At 43.9% G+C, this 23,814-nt stretch overlaps 2 protein-coding genes across 5 annotated transcripts; both read left to right on the forward strand.

The window, feature by feature from the left end:
• Window positions 1-176: 176 nt before the first annotated feature.
• On the forward strand, window positions 177-11,594 carry LOC135255130 (zinc finger protein 319-like). Of its 2 annotated transcripts, XM_064335899.1 has the most exons (3): window positions 177-1,100; window positions 4,009-4,126; window positions 6,393-11,594. In XM_064335899.1, exon 3 carries the CDS (start codon window positions 6,772-6,774, stop codon window positions 8,530-8,532), a length of 1,761 nt encoding a protein of 586 aa, XP_064191969.1. In that variant the 5' UTR covers window positions 177-1,100; window positions 4,009-4,126; window positions 6,393-6,771; the 3' UTR covers window positions 8,533-11,594. The 2 variants fall into 2 exon arrangements, with proteins under 2 accessions (XP_064191969.1, XP_064191968.1); XM_064335898.1 differs by lacking the exon at window positions 4,009-4,126.
• Window positions 11,595-12,506: 912 nt separating this feature from the next.
• LOC135255131 (casein kinase II subunit alpha') lies at window positions 12,507-22,271 on the forward strand. 3 transcript variants are annotated; one of them, XM_064335900.1, is made up of 13 exons: window positions 12,507-13,257; window positions 13,360-13,519; window positions 14,120-14,231; window positions 15,111-15,212; window positions 15,927-15,977; window positions 16,388-16,447; window positions 16,555-16,638; window positions 17,513-17,623; window positions 17,914-18,015; window positions 18,191-18,291; window positions 18,858-19,006; window positions 21,293-21,365; window positions 21,481-22,271. In XM_064335900.1, the coding sequence occupies exons 2-12, from the start codon at window positions 13,416-13,418 to the stop codon at window positions 21,355-21,357; spliced, it is 1,041 nt and encodes a 346-aa protein (XP_064191970.1). In that variant the 5' UTR covers window positions 12,507-13,257; window positions 13,360-13,415; the 3' UTR covers window positions 21,358-21,365; window positions 21,481-22,271. The 3 variants fall into 3 exon arrangements, with proteins under 3 accessions (XP_064191970.1, XP_064191971.1, XP_064191972.1); XM_064335901.1 differs by having other exon boundaries at window positions 12,507-12,675; window positions 13,014-13,519; XM_064335902.1 differs by having other exon boundaries at window positions 12,507-12,675; window positions 13,125-13,519.
• Window positions 22,272-23,814: the final 1,543 nt, after the last annotated feature.

Raw genomic sequence — 23,814 nt, forward strand, 5'->3', positions numbered from 1 at the left:
TTTGATTTGTGACATTACTCAACTGAGATTAAATTATAGACATTTCTCCCTTCCTTGCCTGTCAAAGTTGAGGCAACGATTTTAGTGGCTTGTGCTCATTTGATTGCGTATGATCTCTCAGTGCAGTTGAGAGGGCAGTGTGTCTGTGGGAGTATGATGTGTGTGCGTAATGATAATATTTGAACCAAAGTTTTATGCATGTGCATTTATGGACGTTTTCAATAGTAAACAGAGCAGATGGTACTGTGCATTAGTGTGCATATCAACGCAACGTGTATATTTCACTGAGCTATTCTGAACATTCTCGTCAACTAAAATTCTTGAATCAGCGGGCAGCTAGTTGACTGATAAACAGGGTCATGTCTCAAAATGGCAAGCGGTACTTAAAAGAAATGATGACGGAAATGTATGCGAACTCTCTAAATGAGGCAAACTATTCGACTAGCACTCGTCTTCACTCCGATGCAAAAACCTTTAACCCACAGTTTTTTGAACACACTATTGCAAACACGTTTTGGTTGTATGTCTATTGCATAGCATTTGCTAACTAACCAAATAGCTGCATAATTTGCAACGTCGTTCAATTAACATTAAATGATAATTCTAGTTTTTTTTTGTTTTTGAACGCCCCGCCTGTGATGTGTGCGCTCACTAGCGCTACAGCTAGGGTGTTACAGCCTAGTTAGGTTTCCGGTTGTATTCAGGTTCCCGTGTACTGTGCCCTATTGTGAATATTTTCCTGCAAAAGTCGGGCCCCTGAACCGGGAGAGAAAAGAATAGGCACGGGCCTCTGGAGGGAGGGGGAGTTGAAGCTATCAAAGGGACCGCTGGAGAAATCGGCGGAAAAAACTCATATTAGGCTAGCTGCGTGTTTTATGTAGGAAATAATACACAAAGCCGCTCTTCCAACTGGGTCCGGCCTGCAACGGAGTGGTCGAAAGTACAGACGAGAGCAAGCTCAACCGGCCGAGTGTCCACGGATCCAGAGTGCTGGGCCTCCATTCTCCTCTGTGCAAGACAACCGATATAATCTCACATTTGTCGCAGAAATCAAGATTCATCTTGTGTGGCTTAGAGGAGTACATCAAACGCCTTCTGAGGTATTAAGTCAGTAATACTAATGATATAGCGTCAATGTATATGTGCCTTTGTAGCTTTGACCGAATTATAAACGGCTATGTTGCATTCTAGCTAGTTAGCAAACGTTAGCTAAGTAGCTAGCTACGTGACGTGTGTTGGGATATGCCCTAAAACCGACGCAAGCGAGTTGGTAAGCAAGCTAGCTGCCTGGTTAGGTGCTTTGCGGTGTTCGCTAAGTTAGATTGAATTTCGAAGTGTAGCAAAACGTGCGATCAAGAGTGCGCACAACAAGCGGATTTAATGAAAACTAGTTTGATAGTTTGTCAATGCAATGCTAATTACGTTAGATAACTCACTAGCCAAGGTACTCTTAAGGTATGGCAAAGAATGGTTCCCGAAAAAGGAAAAAGATCTTTAGTGCTACTGTGGTTAGCTTGATAACTGGCTAAGCTAGGCTGCTGAGTGCTTTCTGTTTAAAACGAATCTATCGAGACAATATTTGTCAAGGAAGTTCCTTATAAAGTGATATAGCGAGATTGCTAACAAGCTAGATACCCAACTATGCTCTATTAACGATCTCACGACATTTCAGATTTTGTCTTCGCTTCTAGCTAGCTAGCACTGTTTTTTTTTTGTTCGGTTTCCCTCCATTATTTAGCACTGGCTTCATAACCAACGTTACAGGAAGCGCATTTATGTACCGTAAACAATGCCTGGCTATTGTGTCCAGCGAGGCTTCCAGATCTTTTAAGTCTGAATTAACAAGGTTTCACGCTTTGGTGCTTACACTAGCTACTGCCTACAATGCATTTAGCATATAATTAAGACTGTTTCTGCACAGTTGTGTCAAAACAGCAGGCCCACCTTAGAACCCTCCCTTTCAGTTTCTTGAATCGAGCGGAATTGACTGTGACTTTTTTCCTGGCCCGTTAGCTACCGGGAAATGTAATGGACATGTGTTTCAAAAAGTTTGTCACAACTAACAATTGTATGTTGTGAATATTAGATTTTTGCAGTTAATATATCCATCATTAGACAATTATTAGTGCATTAACACCCTTCCTGAAGTTATTTGAAATGAAATGTGCATTGCTCAGTCAAGCGGATGTTTTAAAAAACTGAAGTCATTATTAACATTAAATGTATGCACATCCCTCAGAATATTAATTTACATGAGTGGTTTGTGAGTGTTTTGTTTTTTGGCGGAGTGCCTTCAATAGAGAATGCCTCTGATTGTCAGTTGAACTCCAGAAATCTCCAGTTGCGGTGTTCTGCGTGTGGAAAATATTGCGAGTAAAACAAAAGGAGCTTCACAGTGAAGGCCTCACACCAACATTGCAACAGAATCATTTGTTATTGTGTGCTGGAAATAAAACATTGTCTCTGCCACATGGAATTTAAATATTGCATAAGCTGTGCATTGTGCAGTACTGGGGTGGTGGGTTAATCATTAGAGATATGTGTACCCATATTTATAAGATATCACAAGATAAGAAGTACGGATCAGATTTGCATTTTAGATCCTAATGAATATGGTTGGGTATATTGACAGGGCAAACCTGATCCTCAGTCAACACTCAGCACTATTCATCTGAAGTTCTTTATGCATGTGAAGCACAACTTTTAGCTATTGCTAGTGACTCTAAGCTTAAAATGTGAGTTTGAACATTTTTCCCTTGTCACACTGCATTATGCATATTGCAAGCTTTATACTTTGTCATTTTTAGGGCAATGCCAGTTTGACCTTGATGAAGCTAAAATTTCATGGGGCACCAAGGCCAGATCAGAAGGGCAGTAAAGCATCAAGGCCAAAAAGCACATTATAAAAGCACTTATCAGTTTGTACAGTCAAAAGTCACCAGAGAATGGAGCATAAAATGTAAAATTCTTAAAACCAGAACTGTTTATACCCTAAAACAAAAATGTGGCAGGTAATGGCAGGTACCGATACATGGTCAGATTGTACTAAGAATGCTGTATATTTATAGATGTCCATATATGCATTATGCAGAGTATTTATCTTTATACACATGTAGTATGTACTGTATATTTATGTATTATTCTTCTTGCTATATGATTGTCATAAGATAATTTTAACAAACAAGTATGGCAGGTACCTGTGAGTTCAAATTGAAAGTTTGATTATGGCGAGCAGCATCACACATTTCTGTCCTTTTCAAACCATTTCATACCTTCAGTAAACTGCAAAAGTCCTCGTATAGGATGGAAATGATCTTAAATTCAAAATTGTGCATTTGCTGAATCACTGCTTCACTGGATACTGTCAAGGATACTAGGGCAGCTGAGTGTACAATTGCTGTGTAAATTGTCAACATGTTCCCGCATTGCTACATGCTAGCTCAGTTACGCCTTCCATGCCATAATTAACATGCATGGCACCTTATATGTCCATCTTCAGAAACAGTTTGAATTACTAACCAGTAATTTGAGACTTAAGTTATAAGGTGGGATTTTTAAAGTGTCCAGCAAAAGAAAAATAGCTGATAATACTTGAAGTTTGAGCTTGAGCCAATTGGCGAAGAAATTGGTGTGTAAAATTATTCAAGAAGAGCCAGTTACATTCAGATTAATGTTCCAGTAAATCTAAATTACACTTTGTTTTTTGGTGCTGATAAGGTCCTGCTAATTTGAGTTTTAAAGTCACTAAACTAGTATATTACATAAAAATTTCACATAGGGACAATGTTTGTCCACAGCATGTTAAGTTTAATTGGTTTTCAGATTATATGTGGATGGCAGTATATTTCTAGGTGTACTCCATATGCTTCTATTTCTGCTGTCATTAGTTAGCAGAGATAATGCTTATCGATAGCGAAATTGATTTAATTGAATAAGCAGTAAACTTCTCTGAGCAAATTTTGTTTAGTCGTCAGCTAATGAATAACACTTAATTTTATTTCGCAACAGGACTTGGAAACACTTTCAGGAGAACTACCCAGCTGTGTCACTGGAGTACTATTTCCACAAGCAGTGATGGCCGACTTTTTTTCTTTCTCCTTCAGAGGGAACCATGGCCATGTAGATTGTAAGGCAAAGCACAAATGACTGCAAAAGTACTTGTATAAAAGAGAATTGCTGCCAAAATGCAGTGAATCCACGGCAACAGTTGCATGGCTACCGTGTAATTCATGTCTTGATAATGATGGCGTATGTGATGCCGGGTTTTTTTTGGGGGGGGGGGGGGAAGGACACACTTCCCACTTTTTTTCTCTTGAATTTTCAACTAAGAAGCATTGCAACTTATGTGCATGCATTCAAGCTAGCAGCTATTTTCCAGATCACACAGTACTACAGGAGAGCTGTCACAGATCACAGCAGAGCTGTAGTTCTCACTGATGGCTGCTGGTGTTGTGCTGACACCTGGCACGTTGTTCGGGGGGGGGGGGGGGGTTATTTTGTGAAACATGAATAACTGATTATCTTATAATCTTGATTAATCACACCCTGACCCTGGTTAGATGAAGTCAGGGTGTCTAGGCTGTAGGGCCCTGCCTGATTTTGTGGTGAGCGCATATTTTATAGATCAAAATATGCTGTTATAACAAGGATCAGTTATATAATATTAACAAAACCTTATAAGCATACTTGTCATAAAAACATCACCAAGATGAAGAGGAATCTATATGGATTTCTGGATCTCGATCTTTGTGATTATGTTTTTTTTAATAACAATTATGCTTATTAAACTTTGTTAATATTATACAATTTATCCTTGTTATAACTCCATATATTGATCTAAAAAATATGGACAATATTGTGTAAAAAGATGATGCATTTGTAACGTAAGACTTGTTTTATTTTATGAAGTCTGATGTATTTATATTTATTTAGTGTACAAACATTGGTGGACACCATGTATATTGCCTGTCTGCTATCATTAGTGGATATAATGCGTCATCAGAAGGAATCAATCAGAGTGTTGTATAAATACGGGTATGAGTCAGCCATCCCTGAAAAGGGTTTCGGCTGAAATGATGGGTGTTTTGTTGTACTGCTCTATTTGTAGCCTACTGAATAAAGAACAGAGAAAATTTTTAAAAGAAGAGGAAAAATGCCTCCACCTTAATTTATACCAGTGTGTTCTCAAGCTCGGTCCTGGGGGACCCCTGTGCATGCTGGTTTTCATTCCAACCTCAACAGCAATCCCAGAATTTTAACAAGCTGTTAATTTTTCTTAATTAGGTGCTTTTCATGTTTTAGAGCTGGGGTTCCAGAAAGGGCCAGTGTGGGTGCACACACCTGATTCTACTAATAAATCACTGCTAAGTCATTGCTAAGCACCTTGATTAGTAGAATCAGGATCAGGTGTGTGCACCCACACTGGCCCTTTCTGAATAAGACTGGGGACCCCAGCTCTAAAACATGAAAAGGACCTAATTAAGATAAAATAACAGCTTGTTAAAATTCTGGAATTGCTGTTGAGGTTGCAATGAAAACCAGCATACACAGGGGTCCCCCAGGAGTGAGTTTGAGAACCACTGATTTATGCAATATTAATACTGCCCTTTCCATTGGCCTGAAGAAGGGTGGAGGTCAGAGGTCATCACTAGATTGAGATTTTCTTTTTTTTTCCCCTCTAACTTCACTTTTTCAAAAACGGTTCCAACTCTCCCATGACTTGCAAGATTTGTGGTTTTCACATCGTTAAGCAATGGTGGTCTTGTTCTTGTCTGAATTACTGTCATTATTTTTTGGAATAAAACCACTTCAGTCCCCTACGGTTACCGTAAACACTCAGCACCGTGAGTTTCAAGTGCGTTTACAACGCGTGCCCTGGATAATGACCTCTGCCGGAGAGGCTGAGCACCATAATACGTAACGTTCCGGGTCCTCTCTCCGGCCGTAAGTCAGCCTCTTCCAGCGTGTCCGTGCGACGGCCCCACAAAGTCCGCTCTGTTACAGTGAAGTCTTCCGGAACCACAGGGGGCGGGTTTCCGCTCCCGGAGACCACTCTGCTCGGCCCAGAGCGAGGAGCCCTGGGATCCCTGCCAAAGGCAACACACGCATCACTGAACTTAAAACGGAGCGCTAGCACTGAACACCCTGCAATCCCAGCCAGGAGTTCTTAGCCAGACACCCCCCCCCCCACCCCACCCCCAGTTTCCTGCAGTGGTGCTAAATACAAGGGAAAGAACATTTGTTGTCGGTCATCTTGAGCCATGAATTTAAAATCTGGAATCGTTTATGGAAAATCGTTACAAAACCATCGACAGTTTTTCCTTTAAAACTGCCTGCCAGTGACATTGTATGGAAAGGCACTGCATATTAACACGTTTCTCCTCTGCTTGCAGGGAATATTGGGGAAGCCAGGAGGACGTTGTCAATGCCAGCAGAACATCTCTTCTGGGCTGTTGTTGAAACTTTACAAGTTGTCCTGTTTTTCTGTGGACTTTGCTTACCCTCAGTGCTCCACCATCACTGGACATCACTGGGTTCATGAACTTTTTAAAAATCAGGGATCCTAGGTAGACTTGTCTGTAGACTAGACAGGTCATATCTTGTTTGAAACCATCAAATGCCCTCATTTGTCTTTGAAATCGTAGCATAGCTGTACCGCACACACATACAAGAGACCAGCGCACTGTGCTTGTGCCAGAGCGGTCTGCCACCCCCGATGACCCACAGACCCCCTACACAATTTGAAAGCTGAATCCATTCGCGAGAGCCAGGATGACGGAGGCGTGGCAGCAGCATGCCGTGGGCCCGCCCCCCGTGGTCCACGCCATCCCGCCGGGGTCGGAGAACGCCCTGGGCTGCGCCGTGTACGGGATCGTCCTGCAGCCCGACCCCGCCCTCCAGCAGCAGCACGGCCAGCAGCACGCCGCCCAGCCGCAGCAGCCCTCCCTGCAGGTAGGGGGCGAGGGCGGGCACAAGTGCGGGGCCTGCGGCCACGACATCTCCCACCTGGCCAACCCGCACGAGCACCAGTGCATGGTGAGCCAGGACCGCTCCTTCCAGTGCACCCAGTGCCTGAAGATCTTCCACCAGGCCACCGACCTGCTGGAGCACCAGTGCGTGCAGGTGGAGCAGAAGCCCTTCGTCTGCGGCGTCTGCAAGATGGGCTTCTCGCTGCTCACCTCGCTGGCCCAGCACCACAACGCGCACAGCAGCGGCAACCCCATGAAGTGCTCCATCTGCGAGAAGACCTACCGGCCGGGCTCCTCGGGGAACGCCACGCCCACCACCTCGGCGGCCAACCCCCAGCAGCCGTCGGCGGACGGCGCGGCCTCCAGCGGGGCGGCGGTGGGCATGCCGGCGCCCGCCGGCTTCGTGGCCTCCACGCCCGACAGGCCCTACAAGTGCTCGGTGTGCCAGAAGGGCTTCCGCCACCTGTCGGAGCTCTCGCGGCACGAGCGCGTGCACACGGGCGAGAAGCCCTACAAGTGCGACACGTGCGACAAGAGCTTCAGCCAGTCGTCGCACCTGGCGCACCACCAGCGCACGCACAGCTCGGAGCGGCCGTACAAGTGCGCCGTCTGCGAGAAGAGCTTCAAGCACCGCTCGCACCTGGTGCGCCACATGTACGCGCACTCGGGCGAGCACCTGTTCAAGTGCAACCTGTGCGAGCTCCACTTCAAGGAGTCGTCGGAGCTGCTGCACCACCAGTGCCAGCCGCAGGGCGAGCGGCCCTTCCGCTGCACCACCTGCGGCAAGGGCTTCAAGCGGCCGTCGGACCTGCGGCAGCACACGCGCACCCACTCGGAGGAGCGGCCCTTCCAGTGCGAGGAGTGCCAGATGAGCTTCAAGCAGCAGTACGCGCTGGTGCGCCACCGCCGGACGCACAAGAGCTCCGCCGACCGGCCCTTCAAGTGCAACCTGTGCGACAAGGGCTTCCTGCAGGCGTCCCACCTGCTCTACCACCAGCACGTCCACGGCATGGAGAGCCTGTTCAAGTGCGCCTCGTGCCAGAAGGGCTTCAGCCACTCGGCCGAGCTGCTCCGGCACAAGTGCGGCGCGGCCACCTCGTCGCCCGACCGCCCCTACAAGTGCGACATCTGCGGCAAGGGCTACAAGAAGTCGTCGACGCTCCAGCGCCACCAGAACGCGCACTGCTCGGAGAAGCCGCTCAAGTGCTCGCTCTGCGACCGCCGCTTCCTCTCCTCGTCCGAGTTCGTGCAGCACCGCTGCGACCCGGCGCGCGAGAAGCCGCTCAAGTGCCCCGACTGCGAGAAGCGCTTCAAGTACTCGTCGGACCTGCAGCGCCACCGCCGCGTCCACACGGGCGAGAAGCCCTTCAAGTGCCCCACGTGCGACAAGGGCTTCAAGCAGCGCGAGCACCTGGCCAAGCACCAGAGCGTGCACGCCCGCGAGGCCCAGTTCAAGTGCGTCTGGTGCGGGGAGCGCTTCGGGGACTTGGGCGCCCTGCAGGAGCACACCGTCCAGCACACTGCCGAGGGAGGGGGCTACCCCGTGCCCCCCTGCATCCAGTAACCCACTTCCTTCCCGCCCCCCCCCACCCTTTACACTAACTAGTGTCCCGACCCTCGTTTGTGCGTTCAATAACCAGCACTCACCCCCCCCCCACCCTTGTTAGAACAGAGTATAATACAGCCTCCAGCCCAATCCTTAGCATCCAGTAACAATCGCCCTTTTGCTTACAGTAACCAGTGCCCCACCCCCTCTTTTTGTTACAGCAACTAGTTCCCTGCCCCTTTCAGTATATGGTAGCTAGTGCTTCTCAACAAAGGACAGCAAGGCCCTCCACTGCCTTAAGTCAAAAATGGGAAACTTAAAATGAGGAGCGCTCCCCGCCCTGCTGGTGCGTCGGCCTCCCAGCAGCTATACGGTACAGTGCAGCGTCACATGCGCCGTGGAACACCCGTGTCACGTGACTTTTCTCTGCCCCACTCTTGCCTGGTGTGGATTCATCTCTTCGAATATCTTCGAGTCACCCAGCGGTTCGACTGAAGCCCGTGCCCTTTTGTTGCCAAAATACCCCAACGCCACGCCCACAAACTTCCCTCACCTGCTGGAGCGCTGGGTAGGGTGGGGGTGTCTGTGGCCTGCTTTTTGGGGAGTTAGAAAAGTTATGTTAACTCAAAAACAAGACGATGAAACAAAAAAAAAAAAATGGACCTCTAGACCTCGACAAGAGGAAGTTTCCATGACTTCATCCAATCCACTGCCCACCCCCTCCCCAAAAAGAAATCACATTGGCCTAGCAACCCTGTACGCATATATATGTAATGCATACAGTATTCCTATGTGTTTCTTGGCCTCACAGGTACAGTAGCCTGTAAAGCTATTTTAAATGAGAAAAGATAGTTGTGAGTCCAGTTGTGAGATATTGAGATTACAATTGTGCGTATGTGCCCGTCACTGTGGCTATTGCAGTATGTACAAAATCCAATATGTACCAGATCCCAAATATTTCAGGAACCAGTGAACACCTAAGATGACTTGGGCTTCCCCGAGCCCTCCACATTCTTCCATAATACATAAATGAGCATAGATATATACACACACACACACACTCATGTCATTATATACAGTTTACACATGTATAGATATTCATCCAGTCTCCTGCAAACTGTCTTGGTATTGCTGTATGTACATAAAAAAAAGTATGTATGCTAATGTTAACTGGTCATGTAGTAGAAATTGCATTGTGTGTTTAATGAATCTGCTGTTTTCTCTAACTTTTTATTCAGTGTATCTGTGTTTACTGTAGGCTTTTTTTTAACCTTTTTTTCTTTCAAAAGTTGCAAGGAAGGGATACATTTTGTTGCCCCTTGCGCCCCCCCCCCTCCCCCCCAAATATATGTGAGTTGGTGGAGTTGTATAATGCAGTTTATTTTTGGTGTGGAGGTCTTTACTGTGGAAAGGACCATATCAGTCCTCTGAAATTTTCAGTTAAATTGCAGAATTATTCATTGGTCCAGAACTGACCCAGGGTCAGTATGAGGACAAAGTGTAAAGGCTAACACTTGGAAAAAGTGTCGCTAGACAAAAATGAAGGTGTTGCACAATGTTTGGCATTTATACATTGGCAAAGGCCTGCAGGGAGGGTTCTGCTGTCTCTATGGTAATGAGATGCCAAACTCCTGACCCATTTGTTTACATTTGTAAACTGTCCAATTGCACAGAGACAAATCAAAGCTACGAAGTATAATGGCGTCCGCAACGTAACAGAATTCTAGAGGTGCATGACATTGAGTAAAAATGTCGTACAACACTTTTAAAAAAAATAAATTTGGTGCCCAGTTTGGGGCTGAACATCTCTACGTCCCACCCAAATTTGAAATGGCCGACGGTCTACCAAAGCAGCTGCGTTCTAACCCCACTGCCGATTTGGGAGAGTGTGGGCAACTACGGTTCTCCTCCAAAACGTGTGACATCGCCAGCCGTTTTTTTCTTTTTTCTTTTTTCTTTTGTCCTCCACATCACAGACTACAGCAAAGGTTGCGTGGAGTTGGAGGAAAACCTTTCGTATGCGGCTTTAACGTTCAGTCTACAGGTGCCCGATCGACCAGCGGGGTCACTAGATGGTGATGAAACGCGGACCGCTAACCAACTGAAGCCTCCCGTGCGTCTCTCTATGGAGCTACTGGCAGTCGGCGCTGTCGTGGTCTGTGGGGCTTAGCCCTGGGGCCTTACCTGAATGAGCCACCGAGCAGTCCCCCTGTAACAAGTTTTTCAGCTGAAAATGTGTCATTTTTGTCTGGCAACACTAGTCAAAAGTGTCGTGCCAGAAAGTTAAAAATGGGTTTAAAAGCCCCTTCTGCCTCTGATGTTCAGGGCTATGTATTGAGGTGGTGCCAGAGCAGATTTGGTATTATTCAAATATTTTTTGGGAACCCAAAGGGGCCTACTGGACCAGTAGCTTCTCTGACTCCTGCCAGCAGTGTTGTTAAAAGTTTCCAGCCAAACTGCAGTATAGACTATCAGTTTTCTTAATGACACTTCAGCCTTAAGCGTGGGAAAAAGATGCTGTGCGAAGTTCAGTGGGTCCCCAGATCTAACTTGACTGCCATTGTCCGTCCTTCCCTGTGGAGTCAGTCTCGTCATCCTCCACTAAAGGTCAGTAAAGTTTGTGTGCCGTTTCATTTTTTTTTTTTTTTTAATTCCCAATAATTGACGAAACACTGAGTCAAAAATTAATTTGGTTCAAAAGAAAAGGGTATGTTTTGTATTTGCGGAAGTTTAAGTGTTGTATATTTTTCTTTTTTTATTAATATCTTTATCAAATATAAATATATAAAATATATATACATACATATATATATATTCACAGTAGGGGATTTGAATGGCGTTTGGGTGAGAGTGAGTGAGGGTTATTTGCTGTGGAAATGACCTTTGACCTGCTCTGCGCATGCTCACAGTGGTAGTCTATGTATTTGGGAGCACATGTCCCTCATATCTTTTTTCATTTGTAGTTTGTGGAAGAGTCTGTAAAATCCATGTGTGTAGCAATGGATGTGGATATTCAAGCTAAAAAATATCTGTATGTAGCATTTAATACACAGCACTAACAAATAAACGTTTTTCATGAATACTGGAATGTTGCATATTTTGTACTTCATTATCGTTGAATGAGATCACTTTTTCAAGGGTATACCACATGGTGATTTACCCATCACACTCTGAGGAAGAAATATTCTGCAGTTTGAGTACTTTCGTAACTTACATTTTGGCTTGATCTATAGTAACATTACTTGTGTACTCTGATGAAAGAGGTTCCAGTGTGCTTTGTTGCTGTGCTGACTGAGTGTCTCTTTGACCATACCTCTCATTAATATTCATTAAAAAGTCAGTGAATCAGAATGCCCTTCAGCAAAAAAATACATTTCTAATATAAGTGCACATGTACAGGTTAATATTTACTCGGCAAAGAGAGTATTTGAGGTGCCATGCACAAACAGAAAATGGAGCTTATCTCTCCCAGCATGTGCACCACATACAGTCACTCAGCTCCTCAATTTTTGGGAACTTGTGCATGCGCATCCTGTTTGGGGAAGTGCAGAGCCTGTGTGCAAGCCGTCCATGTGTCCTGCAGCCTACTGCCAAATTTCAGGACTGCGTAAATAAACCATGCGGCTGTCTCGAAACCCACTGAACTGCACAAAAGTGGAAGGCGTGACTAATTTGCCATTTGATACTAATGTGGACATGCTCTTTATAGGAACAGTCTGATAAAGTGACATTTTGGATATTTAAAAATTAAAATAAAAAATCCCCCATATATATATTTTTTTTTTTTTTTCCCATCAGTGCATAACAGCATTTTGTCGATTACAACACGTTTGTTTTAGCTTCATCTCGACTGAAATATACAAATGCAGCGTTTCTGGTGGGGAAAGGATCGTTTAGGAGTACCAGCATTGCCATAGCCATCCAGGGCATTAGGTGGCGCCATATATTCAAGTAATACAACTGAAGCACTTCTATTCCTGTTTTACCCGCTTTGTTTCCCGTTCCATCAGTCAATAGTCCCCTGATAGTTTCCGGGGTTTCTGCTGCAATCCTGTTCCCTGCGGTCGGTAATTGCTACGGAACGGGGTTCCTGAGCTCCCGAATCCGGAGCCCGAGCGCATTCTGCCTGCCAGGGCTCGCGCCACCGAGTTCTGCGCAGAGGTGGGATTTTGCACACTGATCACTAAGGCTTAAACCTCGCCAACATCCATTCCCTCTAACCGGTTGCAGTTCTTAGTATTTCCTACGGCAGGGGAATGGTTAAATCATCTCGGCTATCTGTTTATTCGCTAACATTCAGATAATCAGTGCCATTCTTCCCGCTGGGAAGTCAGTCCAGCCGGCCAAAAGTCTGTCCCCTGGACTCCCTCTGTCCCGGTCTCATTTTCGGATCAGGGACTCAGGGCCCACTGGGAATGGGGGGGTTAAAGTTTGCCTGCAATCTTTCAACTCCACAGTCTCCCTTATAGCTATCTCACCCCCGTTTTTATTTTACACAGAGTTTGCTTGCTGGCCAACGTTGGGTGTTTGTGATTTAACCACAAGCGTTTTCTGTAAACGTTCAACTCATCCTATTTTTTCCGCCACCCCGCCGCTTCGCTGAAACGAAGCCCCTTTCGTCCCCCATATTCCCGAATTGTCGGTGCTGATGCCCCGGTCGGCTGAGGTCTGACGATCAGAGTGGCAAGAGATATTCTGCAGCCACTTCCCGCAACGCATCGTGGTCATCTCTCTTTGGATAAGGTGACTGACCTTAGATAGCGAACTTGTCTAAGAGAAACTCAGCAGACGGCTTGAGACCCTGGGCTCTAACAGAAATCCGGTGGTCCGCTCTCTTTGATCGAGATTTAAATAGCCCTGCAATAAGGCAGTCGTACCCAACCCAGGCTCCTGTGGTCGCCATGCCCGGCCCGGCGGCCGGTAGCAGATCCCGGGTCTACGCCGATGTGAACACTTTGAAGAGCCGGGAGTACTGGGACTATGAAGCTCACGTGCCCAGCTGGAGGTGAGGACCTGGTTGTAACTTGAAAATCAGCATAGGTATTAATTTCCATTAGAGCTATGTATGTAGCTAGTAAACAGCGTATGAATACGAGCCATGCTATTTTGAGCATGTCTTATTTTAACTGTTGGTGCTTGTAATTAACGTTATTGTCTGAATCATTTGCAGTTAAGCCGGCATTTCAGCAAATAGTGAACGACCTAGCTAACATCTGCGAGTAGTTCTGGGTGTCGGTTTTGGTAAATATGTGGTTGTAGCTAGTTGTGTAGAATTGTGCAGTGGTATTTTTAGCATTTTTTTGGTAGCTTGCTAACAGAGTGTTTCAAGTGCCTCGCATTGCTGAGAACACAAGCTTACATCGTGATTGCTAGCTTGCCAAGATAATTGAGTTGGGTTTCAACACAGTTCTGCATCTGTGAGGTGTTTATTGAAGGCCTTCACGTATCGTATTGTAATTTATTGGACAGGAACAGAAATCTAAAAATCTCAACATCCTTCCTTTTCATGAACAAAGAAGTTGTATTTTCAAATATAGCACAACACAGTGAATTGGCTCAATGGCGGTGTTGTCAAAATCTGTCTCCCTCTCTCTCTCCCCTCCAGTAACCAAGAGGACTACCAGCTGGTTCGGAAGCTGGGGAGGGGGAAGTACAGTGAGGTCTTTGAAGCCATCAACATCAACAACAATGAGAAAGTTGTGGTCAAAATCCTCAAGGTGAGCTGGTAACTGACCAGGGACCTGTGACCTCCACTGTGTAGTAGCTATTTCACTGGTTGTGTGTGCAGGTACTACTTCTTCTGATTGGTTGACAGTTCTGAGAGCTGGGTTGTTTATTGGTTATTGTAGTTCAGCGGGAGTCACAGAGAGTATCTACCACATGAACATCTGCTACAGATACTGATACCACACCTAGAGCATCAGTAAGACTGCAATTAGTTTCTTTTGTGCAGATTCATTATCTCAGCCAGCTAATTGTGCCTTGTGTTGTGCAATGCAATTGTGATGGGACCTACCTCTTTACACAGGCACACAGGTGGATGAATAGCATTGTTACAATGAAGGTGTATGAGTGGCATCTGTCAGTCTTTATGTAAACTCAGGTACTCATTCCAGCTGCTTGCTTACTGCACCTCTACCACAAAGATTCTAGTTCCCATGTCTAAAATAGGGTCCCAGTACTAAGGAGCCTTGGTGGGCTATTTAGACAACTAGCCAAATGCAGTTGACCTCAATCCTTGTTAGGCATTATATGTTGTCACACAGAGATCACATCTGGTCCTAGCTTATTTTAAAGAATATTTAGCTTATTTTTAATCTAATGTTAGACTCAGACTCCACAGACCCACCAGATAATGAGCTCTGAATTTTTAATATTGAAAGTTCTGTCTTCCTATCATTGAAATTGAAACATTCCAATTTCATACATCTTACTAATATTTATTTATGGACATATTGGCCAGGACTGTGGCAGTGGATGTTCTGTACTATCACGTAACACAGGAAAAATCCTGTCATTAGGAAGAACAGTGGATAGATGAACTATCTGGAATCTGTGCTGGGTGTCTTTGACATCATGACCTCTGACCCCTGCAGCCTGTCAAAAAGAAGAAGATCAAGCGGGAAATAAAGATTCTGGAGAACCTGCGGGGGGGAACCAACATTATTCGGCTGGTGGACACAGTGAAGGACCCTGTGGTATAACTCGCACACTCCCAACCTCTCTGTTGTTGGCTGGCTTATAGTCATGTGACAGTGCCTAACCAATCACATTGTCCTGCTAGGTCATCACCTAGTCACCCAAACTGCTGGGCAGCACCATGTGAGCATGAAACTAGTGAGATTTCAGTAGTTTCGGTGGTTGATGCATTTTTGTAGAATTATTTCTATTGAGAAGACCCCGGGTATAATGGTGAGGTAACTGGAATTCTTCAGATTGTGGAAATCGCCTTTGTACATCTTACATCTTGGACCAAAGAATTAACCAATGATTAACTGAAAGAGATGCAATGGTGACTTTTGCTGATAATACATGTAGTATTGAAATTACTATGAAATTAGAATTAGAATTGCTTTAGAAGGACATGGAGCTGGTGTGCTCTGTCCCTCATACACCATTTTGAATGGATATTGTTATAATATATATACTTTTAGCAATGACTCTGTTGCTGTAAATAACCATCATTTGGCAAAAAAAAATTCTCATGCAGTTACTTTCCTAATTATAGTTTCAAAAATTCAGAGCAGCACATGAACTTAAATTTGGTTTGAATGCAAGCTCATTTTGAAACGGTTTTTCTGTGTTATCTAATTGTGCGGATTTGTGTTTCCTGTAATGTTTTTGTTTTACTTCATTGACTACCCGTGCTTTTGGTTATGAGAAGTTATTGTTCTGTCTTTATTTTTCCGCAGTCCCGAACACCAGCACTCGTCTTTGAATTCATCAATAATACAGACTTTAAGGTATACTTGCCTGCTCATAACAATGTTTTTTAAATGTTTTTTCACATGCGTGGAGTGCTGATTGAAACATGAAAGTGGCTCCAAGCAGGAATTGTCCAGTCTGATTGGTCACTAACGGAGCTGTGCAACTGATCGTTAGCAACACTCTGATGAATACTGTTCAGAACAGAGAGTAGAGGATGTGGCATTGGTGCAGAGCTATGTGTAGATGGTGTATGTTCAGTGCAGAGAGGTTGTGATTAGTGCTGGATGCATGTAGTGCATCTGTATAGGAAATTTTTGTATGTGCATAGGAATTTATGTATTATGTATGTGTATAGGAAATGAGCAGTTTTTATTTTTTTATTTTTTATTTTTTTTATCAGTGTTTTTAATTAGTACTGTGACTCATGTTGTTTTTCTGTGTTCAGGAGCTGTACCAGAAGTTAACAGATTTTGATATTCGTTTCTACATGTACGAGTTACTGAAGGTGAGAGCATAACGAGCGTGTGTCAGCCGTGATTCAGCCTCGTTTCCTCTCGTATCATGTCCTCCATGTTTGACGTGTCCCTCGCCTGTATTCCCCGTGTACCCCAGGCTCTGGACTACTGCCACAGCATGGGCATCATGCACCGAGACGTCAAACCCCACAATGTGATGATCGATCACCAGATGAGGAAGGTAGGGGGCGCTGTACACTTCTGAAGTCATTCAGTTCCACTGACCCTGAGCTGTTTACCACACGGGGGCAGTGAGGTAACAATCCTGGAAGGGAAACAGGTTTTTATTTCTTGATTAAGAAATGCCATGGAAATTATGGACATGGCTATTTGCTGGGAAAAGTAATATCATAACACTGGGACTGTGGGGGTGGGGGAGAAAACAGGTTTATGTGTTATATATAACGGGTGATTCAAAGAAAAGAAAAATGCTCCAAAGCGTGCTTAAAACTTTCTTGGGACACAACGTTCAGTTTATAAAACCCGTTTTATAAAATTGTTTTGTAAAATATCTTTAAGAAGACCCTTTAACCATGGGGAAAATTTCAGTGGATGGTGCTGAAATTATGCATTTGAGCTTTACAAAACTTTGAAATACAAATGCATAAATTTTACATAAAATGCTAAAAAATACATTGAAACAAATAGCCTGAATGTTATTTCTAAACATCACCATCACAGTACATCCATTTCTTTCCTGTGAAAGTAGTAGAAACCACAGAAATATGAAGGCTTATGTCACAGGCAATGACATCCCTAGTAAGAACAGGATAGAGGGATGCAGTGAGACACAGTTAACCTTGATTGGACTGGCATATTCATTAGTAGAATTAATCCTTTGAAGAGTATATTTTTTGGAATGTTTTAAAAAGAATTCTAAGTGTATTCAACTCCATTGCTTTCAAGTACCACTAGTGATTGTTACATCAGCATTAGAATGTTCACTCAAGAACATTCTAATCACATATTTATAAAAGGTTGTATTAGATCACACGAGGAGGTAATATGAAGAACAGATACTGTGCTTTGATCAGTGTTGAAAATGGTCCTTTCAGCTACGCTTAATAGACTGGGGCCTGGCCGAATTCTACCACCCCGCACAGGAGTACAATGTCAGGGTGGCATCGCGCTACTTCAAGGGTCCAGAGCTCCTGGTGGATTACCAGGTGAGTCTGAAGAGGAGACATTCAATATACTATGTTCATACCCACTTTGTATAATGCTGACGTCCAGTGCAAGTGTGTTTCATTCTGGTGACTGATGGACAGTTTATGTGAATAATGTTGTTGTGATGTCGTTTTAATAACGCTGTGTGCTGCATTAAAGCCTGATATTTTCTTTGTAAAGTTCATTATGTATAAAATTGCTGCTTTTTTTATTATAAAACAATGTGTGTGATCTTTAGTAATCAGCGTGTTGCAGTAAACAACATGTTTGTTGCTTTGCTGGGGTATAGATGTATGACTATAGCCTGGACATGTGGAGTCTGGGTTGCATGCTGGCTAGTATGATCTTCCAGAAGGAACCATTCTTCCATGGTCAAGACAACTACGACCAGGTAACTAACCAGTCAGCAAACTCGTCTATCACAAATAACCAATCAGCAAATGGCACGTGTACACCTGTGCGTATGCACTCACACACTGGTACGCAGACATTATACACAAAAAAACATTCACTCAAGTACACACAGATGGGACCTTGCCCTGATACTGGTGTTGTCCTACTTCCAGCTGGTCCGAATTGCCAAGGTATTGGGGACAGATGAGCTCTTTGGATACCTACAGAAATACCACATCGAACTGGACCCAAGTTTCAAGGACCTGCTGGGCCAGTGAGTACCACCTGGAGGTGCTTGAGGTGGTGTTAATTGGCCACTGGCATACTAATTAGACTCAATAGTATGCACTATTTTCCTTTCTTGATAAATCCTTAGTTTAGGGGTTCTCAACCATGATTGTGGAAGGCCTCCTCGTATGCTGTTTTTTTTTTTTCACCTTAAAATCAGTAACCAGGTCAGACCCAATAACCCAGTTGTGGTGAGTTCATTTCTCACGATCAGCTGCTGAGTAGTGACGTAAACCAGCGAACCCTGCAGCTCTCCACGATCATGGGTTGAGAATCTGCCTTAGATTAAATGGTTTTGATGTGCAATCTCTGACGATAAAAGCACTTGAAGTCTTTGTTTAATTTAAAATCCAAGGTGCTGCAGTGCGGAGCCAAAACATCAAAAATCAGTATGCACTTATCATATGTTGCTTTGGATAAAAGCGTCTGCCAAATAAATGTAATGTAAGGTAATATAGTGCAAAGCAGAGACATGGTTATGGTGTCTTGCAGTCATTTTGAACCTGACTAATAACTGACTGCTGTAATACTGCTCTCCGACGCCCCCTCCAGACAGACACGGAAACGCTGGGAGCAGTTTGTCCAGTCGGAGAACCAGCACCTGGTCAGCCCCGAGGCCCTGGACCTGCTGGACAAGTTGTTGCGCTACGACCATCAGCAGAGGCTGACTGCTTCAGAAGCCATGGCACACCCTTACTTCTGTGAGTCTGTCTGTCTGTCTGTCCGTCCCTCCCAGCACCCTCATGTGGGAGTATTTGAGTGCACATATACATATAAATGCAAAAGTACTGGGAAAGTGGCATAATTTTTTGTTATTTTGTCTCTGTACTCCAGCACATTGCATTTGAAATAAAACCATGAATATAAGGTTAATGTGCTATCAGACTGTCAGCTTTAATTTGAGGGTGTTTACAACCATATCAGGTGATGTGTGTATGAATTACAGCCGGTTTTGTACATAGTCCCCCATTTTAGGGGGGAGAAAAAGCAATTAGCCGATTGGCTGCTCAGCTGTATGTTGTTGCATTATTAGTTCATGCATAAAGCAGCTAACAAAAGGTTTAGAGTTGATTCTAGGTGTGAGATTTGTATCTGGAGTCTCACTGTTTACCTAGAGGCAGCAGCAGCACAGTGCCACTGCAGAATTTCTATCACCATTTTGCTTTGGGTTTTTTTGTTTGTTTTTTTTGTTTTTGTTTTTTGAAGCTATGCTTCAACACAAATTGGTCTACTGGCTCAGAATAACTTTGTTGAAAACTTCTTTTTCTTCGACGCTACTACCTGCAGAACATGAATCTTTTGCCATATTGCTCATATTTAGACATTAAAAACCTGGGTAGATTGTAGCTCATTTACTTTCGCTTTTAAGTCAGTTTGTAATATGTAACATCTTAAGTCGCCGTTAGCTGTTTCAGGAAGCGTTACGGAAGTCTCTTGCAGTGTTGTTCGCTACCAACTTATCCAAACCCAGCAATAAGAGCGTATGAGTGGTGGATGATCCCCTTTATGGTGCGCATGAATGAGATGCTGATACGAACATCGGCTAATCTGCTGAGGCGCGAATCAGCCGTAGTAAAGTTCCAAGAATCAGCTGTGTGAGAGTGTGCACGCATGCAACATTGAGTTGCACCGTAAACCTGAGAACCCTTGCAAAACCCATGCACCACTGCTGGAAAAAAGATTCTAGGGGAATCAATGCTAGTAAAAACAGGCCATCACAAGGCTGAAAATCGGAATAAATCGATCAGGGACATGGCCAAAACTTTGGGTGTGTCAAAATTAACCGTAAGATACATTGTTAGGAAGCAAGAACGCACTGGTGAGCTCAGCAGTAGCAAACAACCTAGTAGACTACAGAAGCCCACTGTAGCGAATTAACAAAGAATACTTTCAGTTCTGAAGAGGAACCACTTTTCAACCACCAAACAGATCAATCTCCAGGATGTAGGCAGATATGTGTCAAAAAAGAAAACCACACCAGCTAAACCAAAGAGTGTTTGTCTAAAGATGCAAACTACTGGTAAGCCTCAAGAGCAGAACAGCTAGTTTAAAGTTTGCTAAAACTGTAGAGTTCTGCAACATAGTCTTATGGAAAGCTGAGAGTATTACCCTGTAGCAAATTAAATCAAAGAGAAAAGTGTGGTGAAAGAAAGGATCTATTTTTGGTACAAGCATACCACCTCATCTGTGAAACGTAGTGTAGGTCGTGTTATGGCTCGGGCCTGTATGGCTGCCACTAGAACTGGCTCACTTGTCTTCACTGATGATGTGACTGCTGATGGCAGCAGCATGATGAATTCTGAAGTTGACAGAAACATCTCTTCTGCTCAGATCAAACCAAATGCCTTAAAACTCATTGGAAGATGCTTTACCTTGCAGCAGGACAATGACCCCAAACATACTGCTAAAGCAATCAAGGAGTTTTTCAGGGTCAGAAAATGAAATGTTCTCGACTGGCTTAATCAGTCACCCAACATTGATCAAGCTGAACATGAGTTTCATTTTCTGAAGACAAGACTGGAGGCAAAACACCCCAGAAACAAACAGGAACTGAAGAAGATGGCTGTATTACAGGTCTAGTAAATCATGATAGGAAAAAAAAGAGAAAATACCTGGCATCTGGTGATGTCCATGGGTTGCAGACTTTAGTCAGTCATCAAATGCAAAGGATTTGCAATCAAGTACTAAATTTGAAACCTCCATTTCAAATTATGTTAATTCGTCCTATTTATTTTACTCTCCTAAAATGGGGGGGGGGGGTGCTGTGTATAAAAAGAAATGTGATTCCGACCCAGATCACCCGATATGGATGTACATACCCTCAACTTAAAGCTGACACTCTACACTTTAGCCTCATGTGCATTGTTTTATTTTAAATCCAATGTGCTGGAGTACAGAGCCAAAACAACAAAAAATTGTGTCACTGTCCTAATACTTTTGCATTTAACTGTATGTTTGACACGTTTGACATGTGTGTTTTTCCTCAGACCCCGTGGTGAAAGAACAGTCTCTCTCCCACACTGACAGCAGTGGCTCTACTACAACACGATGAGAGACTAGGTATGCCCTCCTGATATATCTGTATCAATGATAAGGGCAGATATCTATATCAGTCTCTGGTATTGTGTGCACTACATAGTCTGAGTATCCTCCTTCTGCCCTCCTTTTCTTTCAGGAAAACTTTGTTACCTCAGCTATTACCCCAGAAACCTCTTCAAGTGTACACCGGAACAAGGCACCGCCAGCCAATTACACATGCACATAGATGTAAACTATCCCTCCCTCTCTCTGTCTCTCTCTCTTTCCCTCTCTCCCTCTCTCTCTCTGTTCTTAAACTGTTGGCTTGATCCAGTCAGATGTCCAATTCAAGACCAGTCAGTTTCAAGTTCTAATCCACACCCCTCAGCTTCAGGTAACAAAGTAATAAGGAATATTCAAAGACTTCTCCAATTGATTCCCCTCCCCCACATTCACAAGCATGGAGAATGAAGAGGAAAATATTCCCCCTCCCCTCCCAGTCTGCTGTTCTGTGTTCAGCTTGGGAAAGACTCAGGGGACACCTGCCACAATATCCCATGATTCCAGTAGAAGCTGAAGTCCAAGAGGTCTTTAACATCAAACCAGACGCATATTACCCAACCCTTTTTGTCTTGTTTATATGCGACGTGCTGCAGGTTTTTGTGGTTTTTTTCCCCCCATTTCTCCGTGGACTTTGCTAATTCCGGTTAGTATCAAGGTTAGGTCATGTCGTTTTCTACCTCAACAATCACTGATATGCGTATTTCTTTGTTGCCAACTGGCTTAAGCTAACTAGTCCCTCTCAAATTAGCTAGCATATGTGTCATATAGTCATCAGGTGTCTTTCTGTTCAGACTCTGCACTGCAGTTCAGAAGTGGCATGGTGACCTCTGCTATAGGTATTATAATGATCATAATAATATTAATAATAAATGATTTTTATTTAGATTTATGTGTGTGGGATCATTGTGTCCGGGCAGTGCTGATATTGGTGATATTTTTGTGGCATTAAAAAGTTTTATTTTGTCTCCAGACTGACCTTAGTGAGGGTGTTTTTTTTTTACACACACATACACCAGCTTGACTCCTAAAACAGGCTAAACCAAAATGACCAGTTTGGGATTGGTATAGCTTCTACAGATACCAGACCACTTTAACATTGGTAAAGATGACACACATGGAGATCAAGCTGACCAGTTTGAAGTGGTGCAGATGGTGCACAAAGAGACCAGCAACCACACTGCTCATGGATTACGGTGATTTCAAATATATCATCAAATGACACGATAAAGATGGAGCAGCTAATATAAAAACAAAGAGCTCTTTTGAGGAAGTTGATTGACAAGCAAATTCTGTAGCAAACATATGGAGCATAAGGTCACCCCTGTACTTCTGCATGCTGCAGGTTCAAAAATGTCTAGGGGAATAAGCAAATTTAATCACAAAGAACATACACTATATGGCCAAAAGTATGTGGACCCCTGACTTCCAAATTCCAAAGTTATGGGCATTAATATGCAGTTGGTCCACCCTTTGCTGCTATAACGACCTCCACTCTTCTGGGAAGGCTTTATACTAAATGTTGGAGCATTGCTGCTGGGATTCGCTTCCATTCAGCCAGAAGAGCATTAGTGAGGTTGACACTGATTGGGCGATTAGACCTGGCTCTCAGTTGGCTTGCCAATTGATCCCAAATTGTTCCAAGCCTTTCTTGACAATTCCATTACTATATGGACCTCACTGTGTGCCCAAGGGCATTGCCATGCTGAAACAAAAAAAGGCCCTTCCCCAAACTGTTGGGGAAGCACAGAATTGTCAAGAATGTGATTATACGCTGTAGTTTAAGAGTTGCCTTCACTGGAACTAAAAGGCCTAGCCCAAACCATGAAAAACTGCCCTAGAACAAGGGGTGTCCAGAGACTATTGATCATATAGTGTTTATGACACCCAGATTGGTTGAAACCACACCCACATTGGCACCACATTATGCATTAGTGGGCTTGCTTCCGGCCAGCCCACTAATGCATCGGGTGATCTTGATATCTTTCATATTTATTATCTGCACTTTCTGCCCATTTTTCTAGCCCTAACTAGTCCTACAGTTTTTGCACTACATTCAAACTTTTTACACCAAAATGACCGGCTAGTTCCAGACATTGTTGCTTGTATTCAGATTTTAGAGATATTCAAAATTCTTTTGAAATATTGAACTTTTTTTGTGGCCACTCCATAGAGGGTCACTCATGGACGTTTAGTGAAACACTTTAGTAGGACGCATGCGCAGGTGGTTACTCACAGACGTTTAGTAGGACGCATGCGCAGGAGGTCACTCACTCATGGACGTTTAGTAGGACGCACTTCCAATGGCACGAGATTTTTAAGCACAGCTTTATCACCTAATGTTACTTTAGCTAACCCTAAAAAAAAAAGACACACGGAGCTTGTAAGCAGGCATGAGCAACATATAAGCAGGCACATGCAAATCTAGCCG

Source organism: Anguilla rostrata, chromosome 5 (assembly GCF_018555375.3).
Source record: "Anguilla rostrata isolate EN2019 chromosome 5, ASM1855537v3, whole genome shotgun sequence".
NCBI lineage: Eukaryota > Metazoa > Chordata > Actinopteri > Anguilliformes > Anguillidae > Anguilla > Anguilla rostrata.

What these genes read in the sequence shown, in the direction of transcription:
- LOC135255131 (XM_064335900.1), top strand. Translation starts at nt 13,416, where the DNA reads ATGCCCGGCCCGGCGGCCGGTAGCAGATCCCGGGTCTACGCCGATGTG. An exon ending in AGCTCCTGGTGGATTACCAG is followed by an intron (nt 17,624 to 17,913) that starts GTGAGTCTGAAG and finishes GCTGGGGTATAG; the next exon opens with ATGTATGACTATAGCCTGGA. An exon ending in CATGGCACACCCTTACTTCT is followed by an intron (nt 19,007 to 21,292) that starts GTGAGTCTGTCT and finishes GTTTTTCCTCAG; the next exon opens with ACCCCGTGGTGAAAGAACAG.
- LOC135255130 (XM_064335899.1), top strand. Translation starts at nt 6,772, where the DNA reads ATGACGGAGGCGTGGCAGCAGCATGCCGTGGGCCCGCCCCCCGTGGTC.